The sequence below is a fragment of the Carlito syrichta genome, unplaced genomic scaffold, assembly GCF_000164805.1.
Source record: "Carlito syrichta isolate Samal-C Ts95f unplaced genomic scaffold, Tarsius_syrichta-2.0.1 Scaffold303683, whole genome shotgun sequence".
Taxonomy (NCBI): domain Eukaryota; kingdom Metazoa; phylum Chordata; class Mammalia; order Primates; family Tarsiidae; genus Carlito; species Carlito syrichta.
This window is the reverse complement of record NW_007247779.1, coordinates 19,834-39,551: the sequence shown is the minus strand read 5'-3', so window position 1 is coordinate 39,551 and position 19,718 is coordinate 19,834. Positions and strand designations below refer to the sequence as shown.

General features: G+C 38.7%; 1 protein-coding gene across 3 annotated transcripts in view; it reads left to right on the top strand.

Moving 5' to 3' along the window:
- MORC3 (MORC family CW-type zinc finger 3) overlaps positions 1-19,338 on the top strand; it is a 50,479-nt gene extending 31,141 nt beyond the window's left edge. For 2 of the 3 annotated variants that reach the window (XM_008059062.2, XM_008059064.2), the window contains 8 exons: positions 1,431-1,535; positions 4,335-4,457; positions 4,565-4,639; positions 5,906-5,951; positions 7,208-7,374; positions 12,007-12,898; positions 14,409-14,566; positions 17,863-19,338. In XM_008059062.2, the coding sequence (XP_008057253.1) occupies positions 1,431-1,535; positions 4,335-4,457; positions 4,565-4,639; positions 5,906-5,951; positions 7,208-7,374; positions 12,007-12,898; positions 14,409-14,566; positions 17,863-18,016 (1,720 nt within the window). In that variant the 3' untranslated portion in view covers positions 18,017-19,338. The remainder of the gene's footprint in view (positions 1-1,430; positions 1,536-4,334; positions 4,458-4,564; positions 4,640-5,905; positions 5,952-7,207; positions 7,375-12,006; positions 12,899-14,408; positions 14,567-17,862) is intronic. The other variant, XM_021712888.1, reaches the window with a different exon arrangement.
- Positions 19,339-19,718: the final 380 nt, after the last annotated feature.

The following is a 19,718-nucleotide window of genomic DNA, read 5'->3' as shown; positions in this document are numbered from 1 at the left end:
ATTTTCGTAGCATTTTAAAAAGCCATACTTCTTTCTGAAATTATCAAATCATCCTTTACTGGCATTAAAGGATCTTCAGCTTCGGATCTCTCACCTTCCTTTTGCTTTAAGTTGTAGTATTATGACTTCACTTTTTCCTGAGTTTAATATTAGAGTTCATAGTATGTCTCTTACACCAAATCTGCACCCACATAAAGTTGCATTTTCAAAATGAGACAAACGAATATTTCATAAAAAGTGCAAGGTTTCGTGCGTTTTGGTGTAGCTGCAGCAACAATTTCACATATTTTTTTTTACAATGATCTTTATGCTGGTTATTATTATTATTTTTAATCTTGAAATGGTGGATAACTGCAGCAGCGAACTTCAATCTGTAGTATATATCAAGCAATTCAACTTTTTCTTGTAATGTCATGCCTTTTCTCTGCTGCTTGAGAGCACTTCCAGCATCAATAGTGACTCTTTGGGTCCTGTGGTGTTATTCAAGGTCTACAGAATTGCAGTGAACATGAAAAATAATCAAGTCAAGAGGTCACTTTTTACTGTGATAAGAAATTTCCTGTACAGACGAACTGCTTAGCCACCACACTTCGTTTTCAGTGAATACTTAAAACACTTGTGCTCACCACAATAGTAACAGGAGGTAGATGTGAAATTATTCTAGTACTACAATATGTACTGCAGTTAATTTTATGCTATTAAAATTTAATATTGCACTTTCGCATTTCTTTTTTTTTGAGTTGGAGTCTCACTCTGTCACTCAGGCTAGAGTGCAATGGCACACTCATGGCTACTGCAACCTCAGTCTGCTGGGCTCAGGCAGTCCTTCTGCCTCAGTTTTCCAAATAGCTGGAACTATAGGTGCGCACCACCATGCCAGGCTAATTTTATGATTTATTGTAGAGACAAAGTCTCACTGAGTTGCCCAGACTGGTCTCAAACCCCTGAACTCAGGCAGTCCTCTTGCCTTGGCCTCTCAAAGTACTGGGATTACACGCTTGAGCTACTGTGCCCAGGTGCAACCTTCACATTTCTTTACATTTCTCTTAACTGCAAATGATGCCACATACTGTCTGTAATTATGTGTGTATGTTTTGATAAATTTTAACTTTTTATAATACAGTTGTATATATTTATCTGTGCTACACATTTAATCTGCAAGTTTTTTTAGGTTGTTACAAATTTCCAAAAAAATTTCCCAGTATATTTTTTGAAAAAAGTGTGTAAATAATTGGACCCACGCAGTTCAAACTTATGTTCTTTAAGGGTCAGTTGTGTTTTGAATGATCTTTATTAACTGTACATTTTGGGGGTTTTTGGTCTCACAGTGTTCATGCGATTATTAGATTTATTATTTCTTTTTGTGTTTGAAAAGATTTAATCTTTATTATATTTTTTCTTGAATTGGTTTTATAATTTACTTTTTAAAGGCTTACAATAGCAGCACTAGGAGAAAAACTGAATGATTATTGGAATGAAATGAAAGTGAAGAAGAATGCAGAGTATCCTCTAAGTTTGCCAGTTGAAGATATACAGTAAGTATATTTTTTAAAAATCAACTCACTCTTAAGATATAGTATTGGAGAGTATAATGATCATACAGTGTTTCACAAACTTATGACTTTAACTCATTAAGGAATGAATTCTGCAACATGATTCAGCACACTTTAAAATCAGTGACTGAACATACGCATGTATACATATACACAAAGGATTCATGAAACAATGTTTACCCACATGTGTGATACATGATGCTGTCATTTCATTTGTCAAATGCTAATTGTGACCTATTAAATTGATTTCATGATCCATTAATGGATTGTATAAGAGTTTAAAACCAGCCAGGCTCGGTGGCTCAGTCTGTAATCCTGCGCCTTTGGGAGGTTGAGGTGAGTGGATTGCCTGAGCCCATGGGTTCAAGACCCACTTGGGCAGGCGAGACCTCATCTCTACAGTAAATCAAAAAATGAGCCGGGCGTGGTAGGGCACGCCTGTAGTTCCAGCTACTTGGAAGACTGAGGTGGAAGGATCGCCGGAGCCCAGCAGGTCGAGGCTTACAGTGACTGGGAGCGGCCACTGCACTCCAGTCTGGGCGACAGAGTGAGACTCCAACTCAAAAAAAAAAAAAAAGTTTAAAACCACTGGTATAATGTAGTTATTAGGATTATGGATCTAAACCTGATTTCAGATTCTAGTTCTGCTATATAAGTAGTCATATGACATTGTACATGTTACCTGGCCTCTTGAAAACTTCTATTTTCTCTTCCATATAAAATGCTACCATTAGTAGGATTTACGTTTTAGAGTTGTAAGAATTGAACAGTATGATAGCTGACTTAGTAACATGTTGTACATGGTAAGAATCTTATACATCAATGAGTGAACAATATCCTTGTGTACTAATATGGAAAGATATCCGAGATAAATAATGAAAAGCAAGAAAAATGCATCCTCAGTATTTAAATTTCCCATTGGATTTTTTAAAGTATACATATGCATACTTTTATAAACATTGAAAATTGCTGCCAGGATTTAAAAAGTTAACAGTGGTAATCTCAAACAAGGGGTTTATTTTTACCTTATAAACTAAGGTTTTATAAATGTCTAAATGCTTTTTCCCAAAACTGGCTTTTTTATTTTTTTTATTTTATTTTTTGAGTAGAAGTCTCACTCTGTCACCCAGGCTGGAGTGCAAGTGGCACACTCACAGCCACCACAACCTTAGCTCTGCTGGACTCAGGTGATCCTTCCACCTCAGCCTTCTGAGTAATTGGAACCACAGGCACACATCACCATGCCCAGCTAATTTTTTGATTTGTTATAGAGGTGAGGTCTCACCAAGTTGCCCAGGCTGTTCTCAAAACCCTGGACTCAGGCAGTCCTTTCGCCTTCCCCTCCCAAAGTGCTGGGATTACAGGTGTGGGCCACCAAACCCGGCCCAAAACTAGCTTTTTAAAGCTGTTGGCAGTTGGGCTCAGTGGCTTGGCCGGTAATCCAATCGCTTTGGGAGGCCGAGGTGAGTGGATTGCCTGAGCCCGCGGGTTCGAGACCTGCCTGGGCAACTTGGCAAGACCTCATCTCTACAATAAATCAAAAATTAGCCAGGCGTGGTAGCGCGCCTGTAGTTCCAGCTACTTGGAAGGCTGAGGCAGAAGGATCGCCAGAGCCCAGCAGGTCGAGACTGCAGTGGCCAGGAGCAGCCACTGCACTCCTGTCTGGGTGACAGAGTGAGACTCCAACTCAAAAAAAAAAAAAGCTGTTGGCATTCAGGTGAAGTTTTCATATGTAAGATTAATCTACATAAATTCTTTACAGGAGTCATTGTAATATTTATTTATTTAGTCAGAGTCTAACTGTGTTGTCTTGGCTGGAGTGCAGTGGCACAGTCACGATCCCAACTTGCTACAGGTGCATACAACCTTTATTTATTTATTTATTATTTGATGAGTCTCATCAAGCTGCCCGGGCTGGTCTTGAATACAGGTGTGAGCCAGCACAACATACTGTAGATTTGATGTTGTACATGCTAACTTAATAATAATTTCAGGGCAAGGCATTTGGAATTTTTTTGTCATTATCATAGGATAAATTTTATAGTGCAGTTAAACAAGACATTTAAGTCACTGTTCAATTTGACCTTTGACCTGTAATCTTTGGAAGGCAACGAAAATGTGTTTCTTTTTCTTATTTTGTTTTTTGGGTTGTTTCTAGAGACAACTTAGGGTCTTACTATGTTGCTCAAGCTAGTCTTGAACTCCTGGGCTGAAGTGATCCTCCGCCTCTGAGTAGCTGGGACTGCAGGCATGTACCACCATGCTGGGTCGGAAAGGTTGTTTTTTAAATTTAAAAAATTTTTTTTTTTTTTTTTTTACAGAGATAGGGTTTTACCCTGTCTCCCTGGTTGAGTGCAGTGGTGATGTCATTGTAGCTCGCTGCAGCCTCGATTTCCTAGACTCAAGCAAACTTTCCATCTCAGCCTCCCATGTAGCTGGGACTACAGGCATGCTACTTTCATTTTTTTTGTAGAGCAACCAAGGTGGTTGTGTTGCTTTGTTTTGCTTTTTGGGCCCCCCCTTGGTCTCATTGTATTTCTTGTTCTGGACTTAAACTGACGTCAAATAATCCTCTTGCCTCAGCCTCCCCAAGTGCTGGGATTATAGGCATGAGCCATCTTGCCCAGCTAAAACACTTTAAAAAAATTGTTATGTCACAGCATTTTTAGGAAAGGAATTAAACAGTAGGGATATTGTGTAGTGGAAATGTGAATAGAAAATCTAATGAAGTACTGGAGTCCATATTTTCATGCTAATATTTTTATTCTTGTGTTGTGACAGGAAACGTCCTGATCAGACATGGGTTCAATGTGATTCCTGTCTAAAGTGGCGAAAATTACCTGATGGGATAGATCAGCTTCCAGAAAAATGGTATTGCTCCAATAACCCTGACCCACAGTTCAGGTACCATATAGTTGGTAGTACCCTTTTGGAAAGGCAGAAAGTACTGTTCATACTATGTATGAATAGGCTCTGGTGACATGTTATTGCCATGTGATTTTTCTGACTAGAAATTGTGAGGTTCCAGAAGAACCTGAAGATGAGGATCTGGTGCATCCCACTTACGAAAAAACCTACAAAAAGACGTGAGTGCTGTATTAATGTATGGTGGGTAATAATACCTAAGTCATGAATGGCAACATGTGTCAGCAGTGTTAGTTGATGCTTCTCCCAGGGTAAAGCTAGTTTACTGAAAAAAGATTATGATGTAGAATGCACAGTATCAAGTGTTTTGTTTCTTTTTTAAAATTTGTGCTGTGGATATATGCTATTTATTGACCTCATGCTTATTACTGTTGTATCTCTAAGATTCGTTACATAAGAGTAGTTTATCTTTTTGAATCATACACAGATGAATCATTAGTGAGTACTCCCTTTTATAAGCTTATAAGAAAGGTGTAAATGAGAAGGTGAGACACGTATATTATCATTCAGAAGTTGGCAAGTCCTGTAGAAGCTACGGTCCAGCTCATGGGGAGAAATTGCTTCTGACTGAGGAAGGGGAGGGAAGAAATGGATGAGGAGGCTTCATGAAGGAGGTCTTTTTTTCTTTTTTGAGTTGGAGTCTCAGTCTGACACCCAAGCTGGAGTGGTGAGGCACACTCACAGCCACCCAAGGTCAACCTGCTGGTCTCCAGCGATCCGTCTACCTCAGCCTTCCAAGTAGCTGGAACTACAGGCATGTGCTACCACACCCAGTCAATTTTTGATTTATTGTAGAAACGAGGTCTCACCAAGTTGCCCGGGCTGGTCTTGAACCCACAGGCTCAGGAAGTCCACTCACCTCGGCCTCCCAAAGCGCTGGGATTACAGGCTGAGCCATTGAGGTCATTTTTGTAATAGAACTTGAAGAATGGGTAAGATGAGAATGTACAGGGAGCAATCATGTGTTCTACAGCTATACACTTATGTGCATGGGAATAAAGGAAAATGGAGGTGGAGTATTGATAAACTGGGTAAAGATAGCCAGGATAACAGAAGGCCAGGTTCAACAAGAGCCTTTCAGATGGCTTTGATTTATAGTGTACATTATTCTTTAATGAAATCTAGTATCAGTATTGGAAGTAAAGTAACTGGTTAAAGACCTATGTGATGTTCCAATTCGGAGGTTTGTAATCCATGCTTGCTGGGATGGAAAAATTCAGGCAGACGTTAGGGTAGTCCTAAGGTAAAAGGTAGAAGGTTTTCCTTGTCTTTAAGGACTTACTACTGATCATAATGAAATTGAAGCAAAGTTCAGGGTACATCTCTTAGTAACTCGGTTGTTAAATGGCAGATATGTCATTGGGAAATAAGATTAAGAAATAACAATGGAATAAATTTGATATATCTTTTTCATCTTTATTTTAAAGCAACAGAGAAAAATTAAGGATCAGACAACCAGAAGTGATCCCTCGGGTAATTAAGCCTTCTGTTTTATAACTGTGTCTTGTATTGTATAATGCTTAGGACTTAGACATTGAAGGAATCTGATTTTTCAGTTCACATTCTGGTTTTTTTTGAGACAGAGTCTCACTTTGGTGCTCGGGCTGGAATGTATAGCACGATCATGGCTACTGCAGCCACAACCTTCTGGGTTCAGATAATCCTCCTGCCTCAGCCTTCCAAGTAGATGGGACTACAGGTGCACACCACTACACCTGGTTAATTTAATTTATTTATGGTAAAGATGAGGTCTCCCCATGTTGCCCAGGCTGGTCTTGAACTCCTAGACTCAGGCAGTCCTCTTGTCTCAGCCTCCCAGAGTGCTGGGATTACAGGCATGAGCCACTGTGCCCAGCTCTCCTCTAAAATTATTCCCCTCCTTGCATTCTTTTCCACTTTAACTTTCTGACCTAACAACATCATTCAAAGTGTTCAATTTTGTTATTTTGTTGGTTAGATAGGCAGTTAAGGAAAGAGTCACAGAAACACCAAGGAAGCCATATTTGAGTGCTAACCTGGACGAAAACTATAGTGTTTTTCTTCCATTGACTACTCTGCCTGACCCCCATTCATTCTTTCATTTCTTTCTTCTTTTTTTGAGTCAGTTTCACTTTTGTCACCCAGTCTGGAATGTGTTGGCACACTCATGGCCACCACAGCCTCAACCTGCTGGGCTCAGGTGATCCTTCTGCATCAGCCTTCCAAGTAGCTGGAACTATAGGCATGCACCACCATGCCCAGCTAATTTTTTGATTTATTGTAGAGATTAGGTCTCACCAAGTTATCCAGGCTGGTCTCGAACCTGTGGGCTCAGGCAATCCTCTCGCTTCCACCTCCCAAATTGCTGGGATTATAGGCGTGAGCCATGGCATCTGGCCTCTACTTTAATTTTTAAAGGCAATATCTTTATGACCTTCTTTAATTTTAGTAGTTTAATTTTATTATATCTTGATAAGTACTATAGTACAGGGGTCACCATATAGTAAATCCTTTTGGCTTTGTGGGCCACATATAGCCTCTGTTGTGTGTTCTTTGTTTTGTTTGTTCATATCCTTTAAAACTGTAAAACCATTTTTAGCTGCTTGCAGGCTGAATTTAGCTCATTGGTTCATTCATTGATCCCTGGTGTAGCACAAGGAATTTTTATGTTTGGTATTGTTCTCATGTCATCATCTGGGATAAGAGGAAAAAGGACATATTAAGATCCGTTTTTTTTCCTCCACTGACAGATTAATACTGAACTATTGTTTCGGACAAACCCTGTTTCGATTCCAAGCTTTTGTCCTGCAAAACAAAGTGTTCCAAGAGGACATCTTTCAGAAGCGACAAATTCTTACACAACAAGAATTCTAAATAATCATCGAGTTTCACCCCAGTCTGAGCCTGAAAGCAACAGGTCAGTGCCCAAGATATGTTTTTCCATTTGAATTGTTGTTGTTATTGTTTGTTTTTCTTTTTGAGTCAGAATCTCCCTCTGTCACTTAGGCTAGAGTACAGTGGTATGATCACTGCAACCTTGATCTCCTGAACTTAGGCAGTCCTTCTGCCTCACCCTCCCAGGTAGCTGGGACTATGGGTGCACACTACCATGCCTGGCTAATTTTTTTGAATTTTTGTAGAGATGGTAGGGGTCTCACTATGTTGCCCAGACTAGTCTCAATTTCCTGGGCTCAGGAAGTCTTCCCGCCTTAGCCTCCCAAAATGCTAGAAATACAAGTGTATGCCACTGCACCCCCAGCCATTTGGAGTATGTTAGGCAGAACCTTTAGTTAACACTTTTATGGCAGTAATCCAGTTCTATATAATTTTAGAATGGTTACATGAACATAAAAATCTTAAGGACAAATGACTGCTTTTATTGTCTACAGTTACCCCACTTCTGCCACCTGTTTAAATTAGTTTAAAAAAATATTAATTGTATTCATTGTGGAGTTTGATCAAATTGTCGCCTCTTTGAACTTCTGTATGACATGAAAATTTCTGCTTTTAAGATGATCAATATGTAAATAAAGAAAAACTTGGAAGTAATTAACAGTACAACACTATATCAAGCATGACCCAGAAGTTCTTAGCATAGCCTGTAGGCACTTAGTCTGTTGGATGAGTGGATGGAGAAGGAAGAGAGAAAGAATAAGAGATATGTGAATTGAAGAGTTAGCCATCTTGAGTAGTTGAAGGAAGGCTTTTTGATGAAGTGGTACTTAGGTTGGTTCCTGGAATTCTGAAAACGGTACAGTCTGCATAGGTGGCCTATTCCAAGGTACTGGAATGTACATAGATGAAGAAGAAGAATGAGCAAGATGTGTAGGAACTGAAAGACCATGCAGGCCAACTACATCTGGTGGTTGATATTGAAAGAAGAACATTGAAACAAGTGTCTCTGAGACAGTGGGACCAGATATTTTGAGAGGTTTCATCAGATTTTCAAAATAATTTTTTTCTCTCTTTTTTTTTGAGTTGGAGTCTCACTCCGTTGCCCAGGTGGGAGTGCAGTGGCACACTCACGGCCACCCCAGTGTCAACCTGCTGGGCCCCAGTGATTCTTCTACTTCAGCCTTCCAAGTAGCTGGAACTATAGGCATGCGCTACCACAGCCAACAAATTTTTTATTTTATTGTAGAGACAAGGTCTCACCAAATTGCCCGGGCTGGTCTCCAACCTGTGGCCTGAGACAATCTACTCATCTCAGCCTCCCAAAGTGCTGGGATTAGAGGTTAAGCCACCAAGCCCGGCCTCGAAATAATTTTTGACCTCAAAGAAAATTATAAATAACTAACTGCCTTTATGCATGTAATAAGTAAAGAAGGACACATTCTAAAATAGTTTTCTCTTTATAGCCTGTGCATTAGTGACTTGAAGCTGTATTGCTACCTAACGACTTGTATGATTTGTTTTTGTTTTTAAGTAGTCTTAATATTCTTGGCTATCCTTCATAAAAGTGTTTCTGTAGTTTACAAACAAGAGATTAGAAAATATTTTAAAAGTTGCTGCCATCAGCCGAGCTTGGTGACTCAGCCTATAATTCCAGCACTTTGGGAGGCCAAGGTGAGTGGATTGCGTGAGCCTTCGGGTTCGAGACCAGCCCGGGCAACTTGGTGAGACCTTGTCTCTACAATAAAATCAAAAGTTATCCGGGTGCGGTAGCACACGCCTGTAGTTCTGGCTACTTGGAATGCTGAAGTGGAAGGACTGCCGGAGCCCAGCAGTTAGACGCTGGGGTGGCTGTGAGCGTGTGTGCCACTGCGCTCCAGCCTGGGTGAAGGAGTAAGACTCCAACTCAAAACAAAAAAAAAGTTTGTTGCAATCAAAGTGGAAGATGAGAATAAAGAGGGAAGTGTTTGTTTTTGTTTTTGAGTTGGAGTCTCACTCCATTGCCCAAGCTGAAGTGTAGTGGGGAAGTTTTTCATTACTTTTTATTTTTTTGAGTCAGGATCTCACTCTGTCACCCAGGCTCTGGAGTGCAGTGACATGCTTACATCCACCGCAGCCTTGACCAGCTGGGCTCAGGCGATGCTTCTGCCTCAGCCTTCAGGTAAGCTGGAAGTATAGGCATGTGCCACCACGCCTGGCTAATTTTTTGGTTTATTGTAGAAATGAGGTCTCGCCAAGTTGCCCAGGCTGGTCTTGAACCCGTGGACTCAGGTGGTCCTCTTGCCTCCACCTCCTAAAGTATTGGGATTACAGGGGTGGACCACCACACTTGGTGCATTCTTACAGTTTAAGCTTCAGTCACCTTCAAAGTATTCTCCTCCTTTGGATGTAGTACATTTATCGAGACACTTTTCCCACTGCTCAAAACAGTTTTTAAAAAAATATTTATTTTGGGGGCCGGGCTTGGTGGCTCAGTCTGTAATCCCGCGCCTTAGGAGGTTGAGGTGAGTAGATTGCCTGAGCCCGCGGGTTCGAGACCCGCCTGGGCAACTTGGTGAGACCTCATCTCTACAATAAATCAAAAAAATTAGCCAGGTGTGGTAGCGTGCACCTGTAGTTCCAGCTACTTGGAAGGCTGAGGCGGAAGGATCGCCAGAGCCCAGCAGGTCGAGGCTGAGGTGGCCGGGAGCGGCCGCTGCACTCCAGTCTGGGCGACAGAGTGAGACTCCAACTCAAAAAAAAATAAAAATAAAAAAATAAAAACCAAGACAAAACAAAACAAAAAATTTTTATTTTTGGGTGCAGTTCAGGTTTAATCATACAAATGTTCATTATGCAAGTACCCTTGTTGATGAGGTATGCCCCTCCTTGCCCTGGCAGTTTCCCACTACTGCCAATCCTTTTCTTATAGTATTAGGATAATTGTTCAAGGTCTGCTTATGAGTGAGAACATATGGTACTCTGTTCTTTTCTTCTGTGATAGATCACTGAGTATGATAGATTCTGAATTCATCCAAGTCAAAACAGTTTTTGAACTCATCGATTTTCATGCCTTTTAGTGCTTCTGCTGTTTTTTGTTTCACCTTTTCCACATTAGCAAAATGATTCCCTTCAAGAAACTTTTTCATCTGGGGAAACAAAAGTTGTTCAGGGGGCAAGATCGGGTGAATAGGAAGGGTGAGAGGTACGGGGTCATGCAGTTTTTGGTGAAAAACTGCTGAACACTTAATGCAGTATGGGCAAATGTGTTGTCATGGTGGAAGAACCAGTCACCTGTTGGCGATAACACGTGGCAGAATTTGTGAACATTTCAATTTGTGGATGTTTCTTCCACAAATTGTGACACACCTTCTCAAAACTTTCAGATAAAAACTTTGGTTGACTGTTTGGTTGCCTGTTTGATCAGATAGAACAAATTCCAAGTGTACTGAAAGGGGCCCATCCTTTAAAAGATAATTCCTAGCAGGGCTCAGTGACTCAGCCTGTAATCCCACACCTTTGGGAGGCTGAGGTGAGTGGATTGCTTGAGCCCGTGGGTTCGAGACCCGCCTGGACAGCGAGACCTCATCTCTACAGTAAATCAAAAAATCAGCCGGGCATGGTAGCGCATGCCTGTAATTCCAGCTCCTCGGAAGGCTGAGGCAGAAGGATCACCGGAGCCCAGCAGGTTGAGGCTGCGGTGGCTGGGAGCGGCCACTGCACTCCAATCTGGGCAAGAGAGTGAGACTCCAACTTAAAAAAAAAAAAAAGAACACAATAGAAAAAGGGAGTTTTTTTCAGAGAGGGAAAACATTGATTACCTGCAAAAGATCAGGAATTAGAATGGGGTGGTGTACAAAAATGGAATGATGCTTTTAGATTTTTGACAAAATATTTTCCAACCTGGAAATCAGTATAACATTCAAGTCAGCAATGTACTTGAATGAGAGGGAATACAAATGTTTTCATCATGCAAAACTTTACATTTGTTATGTCCCATGCACTTTTTCTGCAGATGCTGTTGGGAGTATGCTCCCTCTGCATGAGAGTAAGTCCAAGCAAGAGGAAAATCCTTTGGGACATCTAGAAGTCCAATACAAGGCCCAAATAGCAAACCAGTACAAATGTTCCTTCAAGTGTGGGAAAGAATAATCAATGGGTGATAGACAAATTTACAGGAAAATGAAATAAATGAGGCAATTTTAATTCAGGGGAAATTGTTTTATATGAAAGATAGGAATACTAGTTTGTTTTATGGCTTGCTTTTGATTACTGAATACGGATAAAAATTATAATGGGCAAATTAAAATGGTTGTTTCATTTCCTGAGCTCAAGACTACAGAGGAAGGTGCTGGGGTAGGTAGCGTTCTGTTTTAGACATGTATACACTGAAATGCCTGGAAGCCATCAGATGAAGAGATGACTGTATACAGATCTGGTACTTGACAGATCTCATTAGTCAATCGTTTCTTCATCTGTACGAGGAAAAAAAAAATTTCTACTTTATTAAATCAGTGGTCAGTACTGTACAGTGTATCATTTAAAAACATGAGCCTAGTCATTTCTTAGAACTTTGAAATAGTTATAAAATTGTTACAGTATTGCATTTATTAGAATAATTACTTGAAGGTCATCTATTTTGTTTATATTCATATTTTATGCATAAAATTTTTTCCAGCCTGAAACGGAGACTTTCTACTCGTTCCTCAATTTTGAATTTAAAGCATCGGAGATTGAGTAATCAAGCATTTGAAAATTCAATTTATAAAGATGAGGACAATGATGAAGATGTCATTATCTTAGAAGAAAACAGTACCCCTAAACCTGCAGTAGATCATAATATTGAAGTGAAATCAGAACAGAGTCACATTGAACAAAGTGGTGTTCAAGTTGAGCTTGTGGATGATAATGAGCCTTGTGGCCAGACTAGTTCAACAAACACCTCGACATCCAGGTGTGATCAGGGAAATACTGCAGCCACCCAGACTGAAGCACCAAATTTAGTTGTTAAAAAGGAAGAAACTATTGAAGATGAGATCGATTTAAGAAATGATACGGCAATACTGCCCTCCTGTGTAGAAGCCGAAGCAAAAACACAGGAAACCCAGGAAACCTTTGATAAATCTGTAGATGATGCTGGCTGCCAATTAAAAGAACTGAGAAGTGAACTATTTGTAGTAACCCAAGAAAAAGAAAATTATAAAAGACAGTGTCATATGTTTACTGACCAAATCAAAGTGTTACAACAGAGGATACTGGAAATGAATGACAAATATGTGAAGAAGGAAACTTGCAATCAGTCTACTGAAACTGATACTGTATTTTTACTTGAAAGTATTAATGGCAAATTGGAAAGTCCAGACCATATGATATCTCAGTATCAACAAGCATTAGAAGAAATAGAAAGGCTGAAAAAACAATGTAGTACTTTGCAACATGTAAAGGCTGAATGCAGTCAGTGTTCCAGTAGTGGAAATAAAAGTGAAATGGATGAAATGGCTGTGCAGCTTGATGATGTATTTAGACAGCTGGACAAATGCAGTATTGAGAGGGACCAGTATAAAAGTGAGGTGAGTCGTATCATCTAATGTCATGGGAGTTCAGAACCATTTAAACCTAAAGAGGTAACAGTTGCAATACTGGAAAACTCTCTTAAAAATAATTCTATTGTCTGTTATTCCACTGGTTTGCAACTGAGGAGTGGGCCTTCAGGGGGGCATATGGAAATGTGTAGGGACATTTTTGGTTCTGATATGCATTGCTGGAAAATAATGGGTGGTCCAGGTATAGTAAATGACCAGTATAACAGAACATTACTGTGCAATGAAAAATTGTCCTCAAAATACCAATGTTTTCCCCATTAAGACAGTTACTCATTGTAGTAGAAACTTTACATTCATTTTAATAAACCTTACTATAACCATTCAGGGTAGGTGGTAGTATTCTCATTTGACTGATGCACCCTGTATTAGGATTATGTTTGTGTGCAAGTACAATAATACCCAAGTCATGGCACCTCTGCTATCATCAGAGACGTAGTAGGCTCCTGCATGTTGCTTTGCTTCTCAGCATGCAGCTATGTTCTGAGATGGCTCTTTGGATTTAGCCATCATGTCTACATTCCAAATGGCAGGAAAGAGAAGGGGTGTGGTTCTGGGGAGTTACTTAAGGTTCCATGTCAGAACTGAGCCACCTGGCTAATTGGTGCCTGAGAATGTAGTTTTTACTCAACACTTCTTTTACTGAGGAAGGGGGAAGAAAGTACTTCAAATTCAGGTAGCTCCTCTTTATTTATTTTACTTTATATTTCTTGTGGCTTTTGAAAGGATCTGCTAAAGTTTGGGAGCCACAGTGTGGTGCTGTACTATCTCTTCTTGGAAATATTGCTAATGGAACTGTGTACCCAAACGCAATGATGTCTTGGCTCAAGAGCTCCATGACAAAATGCAGATGCTCCTCTCCTTATGTTGGGATTATGTCCTGATAAGCCCATCATCAGTGGAAAATGCATTTACTACACGAAACCTAGCCCAGCATACTAAAATGTGCTCCGAATGGTTAAATTAATCTATAGATGGGCATCTAACGCAGTTGTGTTTATCATAAAGCGTGGAATATTTCATGTAATTTTACTGAATACTAAAAGTGAAAAACAATGGTTGTATGGATACTTGAAATGCAGTCTCTACTGAATGGCTGTCAGTTTTGCAACATTGCAAAGGTGAAAACTCTTAGTTAAACCATTGTAAATCAGGGACTGTTTTATTTAAATGTCTACATAAACTATTGTAACTTATAACTTAGAGTTGGTGAATGCAAGAAATGAAAGTCACTGTGACAGTCACATAATTTGGGCATTAGTATCTTGGTTTTTCAGTTTGTAGGGACTGTTCTTTCAGTGTAAAAAGAGGTAAAAGCAAAACTATAAACAAATGAAGCATTGCTTCCAGAAAACTTGATTTTTCTGTTTGTCTATATATTTGGTTTTTGACATCTAGTAACTTTATCAAGCATATTCTCTCTATTACATAAGTATTTTTTAATTTTAAAGCTATACAATTCATTCATATTTTTTGTCAGGTTGAATTACTGGAAATGGAAAAATCACAAATCCGTTCACAGTGTGAAGAACTCAAAACTGAAATTGAACAGTTAAAATCTACAAGTCAACAGATAGCAACAGATGTTTCAACTTCAAGTAACATTGAGGAATCTGTAAATTATATGGATGAGGAAAGGTAATATTAAATGAGGCATCTTGAGGGGGCTGCAATTATGGTGGAGCTACTACTTATTTTTGTCTGCTATCATGCATCAAATAGATACCGTTCTATCAAAAGAAGTTACTGATTGTCTTCGGTCCTCCTGACATTATTATAGAGATATACAAATGAAGTAATACATCATCATCCTTTCAAGTGTTGCTGACTGTTTAGGTTCCATTTAAGTGCAATAGGAATTTAAGAGGAATAAAGCATTTGGTCAGAGTAGTTTGGAATGTTTTTTGAAAAAAAGTGAAAATCGAACTAGAGTTGGAGTCTCACTCTATCGCCCAGACTGGAGTGCAGTGGCCACTCCCGGCCACCGCAGCCTCGACCTGCTGGGTTCCGGCGATCCTTCCACCTCAGCCTTCCAAGTAGCTGGAACTACAGGCATGCACTACCATGCCCGGCTAATTTTTTGATTTATTGTAGAGATGAGGTCTCGCCTGCCCAGGCGAGTCTCGAACCCGCAGGCTCAGGCAATCCACTCACCTTAGCCTCCCAAAGGTGCTGGATTACAGGCTGAGCCACCGAGCCTGGCTTCTTTTTCTTTTTTAAAATTATTTTTAGAGATGGGAGTCTCACTATGTTGCCCCATCTGGTCTTGAACTCCTAGGCTTAAGTGATCATCCTGCCTTGACCTCCCAAAATGCTGGGATTACAGGAATGAGCCACTCTGCCCTGGAAACTTCTTTAAACCTGTTTTGTTTTACTGTTGGACTTGGCACCGTTGCTTTATGGGTTGCTATCCTTATATGCTTTCACTATATGCTTTCCCTGATCTTAATTTAGGAAATCACAAACTTAATAAAAATCACCATTGTATAGGTGATAATAGGAAGAAGTCCTATTAAACAAGTAGGCAGTAGAGAAATGATTATCCTATCTCAGTAAGATATAAAATGGGCTTGGGTTTCTGTTGATTTGTTTTTGATGGTAAGGTGGCAGGGGTTCAGGGGATGACAGTGTGGGTGGGGTGTTCATGGCTTACCATTCAAAAATAGTCATCAGACTAAAGTTGTGCAGTTCTACCTGCTAATATGATAACACTTGAGATCTAAAATGTACTTGTTGAAAAATACCTCCTGCCACCCTCACTTTAATTATATTATGACTTTGTCTCACAGCTTTAATATTTGAAGCATTTCATTAAATCTGATCATGGAAATAGAAGAGAGCAATGAATGCATTTCAACATGGAAGGCAAGGGGTGAAAAAAAAGTCTTGACGAGTGTTTCTGAAAATGGGGACCACAGGCATTTATGGGTCCTGCTGCAGTTTATTGAATTAGAAACTGTTTTAAATAAACTCACAAGCCAGATGTGGTGGCTCACACATGTAATCCCAATACTTTGGGAGGCAAAAGTAAGATGATTGCCTGAGCCCAAGGGTTCAAGACCTGCCTGGACAACTTGGTGAGATGTTATCTCTACAAAAATAAAAAAATTAGCCAGTCATGATGGGGCACACCTGTAGTAGTACCAGCTATTTGGAAGGCCGAGGTGGAAGGATTGCCTGGGTCTAGCAGGTTGAGTCTGCAGTAACTGTGTGATATTCCACTGCACCCCAGCCTGGGCAACAGAGTGAGCCTCTAACTTTTAAAAAAAATACAGATTTTTTTTTTTTTGCACACTAAATTTTGAATAACCAACAACAGTCTGTTAGTCTACTTTCCAATGTGGTAGCCACTAAGCAACATGTGGCTTTTGACACTTGGAATGCAGGTAGTCTGAATTAGGGTATGCTTAAAGTATAGAACTCTGGCTTTTGAAGGCCTAGTGTGGGGAAAAAATGTAAAATACTTTATTAACAAAGTTTATTTTGGTTACAAATAATACTTTGGCTAAATTGGTTTAAATGAAATAACATTGCTAAAATTCAGTGTTTTTCTTTTTAATGTGAATGTTAGAACATTTGCCGTTGACTATATGGTTAGCATTTTTTCTCTTGGACAATGCCGATGTAGACATTAAAGTACGAATTTGTGACCAAGCATGGTAGTTCACGCTTATAATATCAGTACTTTGGGAGGGTCATTTGAACCCAGCATGGGCAACATAGCGAGACCCCATCTCTATATAAAAGTAAAAAGACCGCCAGGCTCGGTGGCTCAACCTGTAATCCCACGCTTTAGGAGGCTGAGGTGAGTGGATTGCCTGAGCCCGCAGGTTCGAGACCTGCCTGGGCAACTTGGCGAGACCTCATCTCTACTATAAATCAAAAAATCAGCTGGGCGTGGTAGCACATACCTGTAATTCCGGCTACTCGGAAGGCTGAGGCGGAAGGATCACCGGAGCCCAGCAAGTCGAGGCTGCAGTGGCCGAGAGCAGCCACGGCACTCCAGTCTGGGCGACAGAGTAAGACTCCAACTCAAAAAAAAAAAAAAAAAAGTAAAAAGACCAAATTAGTGACATGTCTGTTAGACAGCAGGAAACAGCCAGCAACAATCAAAAGACTTAAGGGAAGGGATGGGTAAGAGGATTGATTTTACTAGTCATTTGTCTGCTTCATGTAGGCTTTGGTTTTGGCATAGGGGATATAGCTGCCTTATGGTTTGTGCTTATTGCTTAAATACTTTCTGGCATGTTTTAAAACCTAGAATGTTGAGATTTATAAACTCTGAAGAAATAATGATTATCTTAATTTAGGATTTCTCAATGTTTTCAGCAAAAAACTGTTCACTGTAAAGGTAACATGGATTGTCAGTGAACTTGATCATATAATGGATTCAGAGAAGTCCTACGGTTTAAAAAAGCTTAACATTTAACCCAAGCTTATTTGACCACACAGCCTTTTGCTCCCTCATGTACACCTATGGATATCTTACAGAGCATGTCTTGCGGAATAATTCATTTTAATTTAATTTCCTCAAAGGGAAGCTGGAATTCAAAGAACTGGATTTTTATATTTAGACTAATGTTCTCACTAGTATATTGCTTCTGTATTCCGGGTGATAATAATATTTCAAGTTGTAAATAACATCATCTATGTATTTTGCTTTGATCCATGTTTTCTCCAGTCTGCAAATTAAAAATATGAGTAGGAACCAAACAAAGCCATTCGTTTTATGAAACATTACTTGATTCTAGGCTAGTGTGTAATGGATAAAATAAATTATTAAAGTAAATCAAATTTTCTAGGGGACAATTTTATTTTATTTTTGTTTAATTGTATATTATTCTACAGAGATTTGATTTTAGTGTTTAAGTTCTATGTGAATATTCACCTGTATCATAATGCTCATCTAATAAGTTAAATATTTGTATTTGCAGCTTGAAACTTCGATCTCTTCGAGTTAATGTAGGACAGCTGCTGGCTATGATTGTGCCTGATCTTGATCTTCAGCAAGTGAATTATGATGTTGATGTAGTTGATGAAATTTTAGGACAAGTTGTCGAACAAATGAGCGAAATCAGTAGTACTTAAAGTACATATTATGTAAAATTAAAAAATATTTGTTCAGCTATTTTGGTTGTATAGCTTTGAAAATACAAACAATTTTGTTTTATAGATATGATAGGTAAGAGACTGAAGAACCATAATCTTTACTGTATTCTATGCATTCAAGTGTGGTCACAAAGATTGTGGACACATTATCATACCTTTTGAAATACCTGTAAATTGTTGGTATTGAGCAGCTGATCCTGTTTTGAATGTAAATATTTGTAATTAAGTCTGCACATATTTTTTTATTGCCCTAGAGTTCTTAAGTGTTTTTCACCAAGAGCTTTTCAGGTTGCCCCTGACCTTTGTGCAATTTTTTCTGGTACTCTAAAGTGTATTTTTCTCTTAAATTGAGGGCTGTACAGTAATACAAATGGAAATGTTACTTTTGATTTTCTTATAAAGGAGCTTAAGTAGGGTTTTTAAATAATGAAGTAGCATTTCTGATAAGGCTCTGGTTATAAGTGAATTGAGCATTAATTTTTTTCTATAAATTCATATCCTGAAACATTTTAATCATGAACATAATGTAAGCAAAAACCAACTCCATTTGACAGGATTTTCTTGTGCTGAGATTGCCAATCATGGTTAAACACAGTGTTTATGTATAGAACGAAGAAATGATCTTTAATAGAAAAAAGTATTGCTAATATTAAATGACCACCAAACTTACTTTGAAGCCCATTTTTGGCTGTTTAGTCAGCATGAAGTGGGCATGATAATTAATATTTCTTTTTGTGAAATTTTCTGTACAGCCTTTTGTAGGATTACTACAGGTTAATGTGAGTTGAGGAAGAAAATCTTTCTTGAACTATGCTACATATCTTTTATTATATTACATACCTAAGTATTTTATATCCTGGAGTTAAGGAACAAACTTCCCTAGGATTATAGTATTACATGCCATAAAATATGCTTTATTGGTCCCATGTTTTGTGCAATTTTAAGAGATGGCTTTCTATTAAGTATGACTTTGTATATATAATTAAAAATCATATTTTCCATAACTAAAATGTGCATTATTTTTTCCAAAGTTTATCATTGTTATTTATTTTTACTTTTGTTTTAGAACATTTAATACATGTTCATTTTGTATGTATGCTTAGTTATATGTCTGTCATATACAATACTAAATTTGTACTGTACATAAACTTCTGAAAAGAGCAAATAAATGAAGATTGTTTTTATTTGCTTGATAAAGTAATTGAAAGTGTATTTTTGGTATGAAGCTGGTTTTCTGTCACAATTGTAATTGCCCAGATTTTAAAATATCTTGTAATAAAATAAAAATATATGATGGCTAACTTTTCAGACATTACTTTTAAAGAACTCAGTATTCAGATTGTTTTAAAACTGAAAATGTATCCATTAGACCCTCAAGTTGAACTCCTTTTACTATATTAATTACAGGTTATTTTTTGAAGATTAAAACTGTTAATGTTAGGTCTAAGACTGAGCACATCTTTGTTGAAACATGTGTGTTCCATACTTGAAGAAACTTTTTCTTTGTGTAATCATTTAATATAGAGAAGCCTTGCCTAAATGGTAGCAACTGTGTAAGGATGTGTAAGTTTTGTGAATATTTAAGTTTGTGTAGTGGTTCTTTTTGGAATTTACTGTTTTTCTTTCCCTTTTAGTCAGCATCTATATTCTGGCCAAAAATGTCTTTTTTTAATGGCTGTTA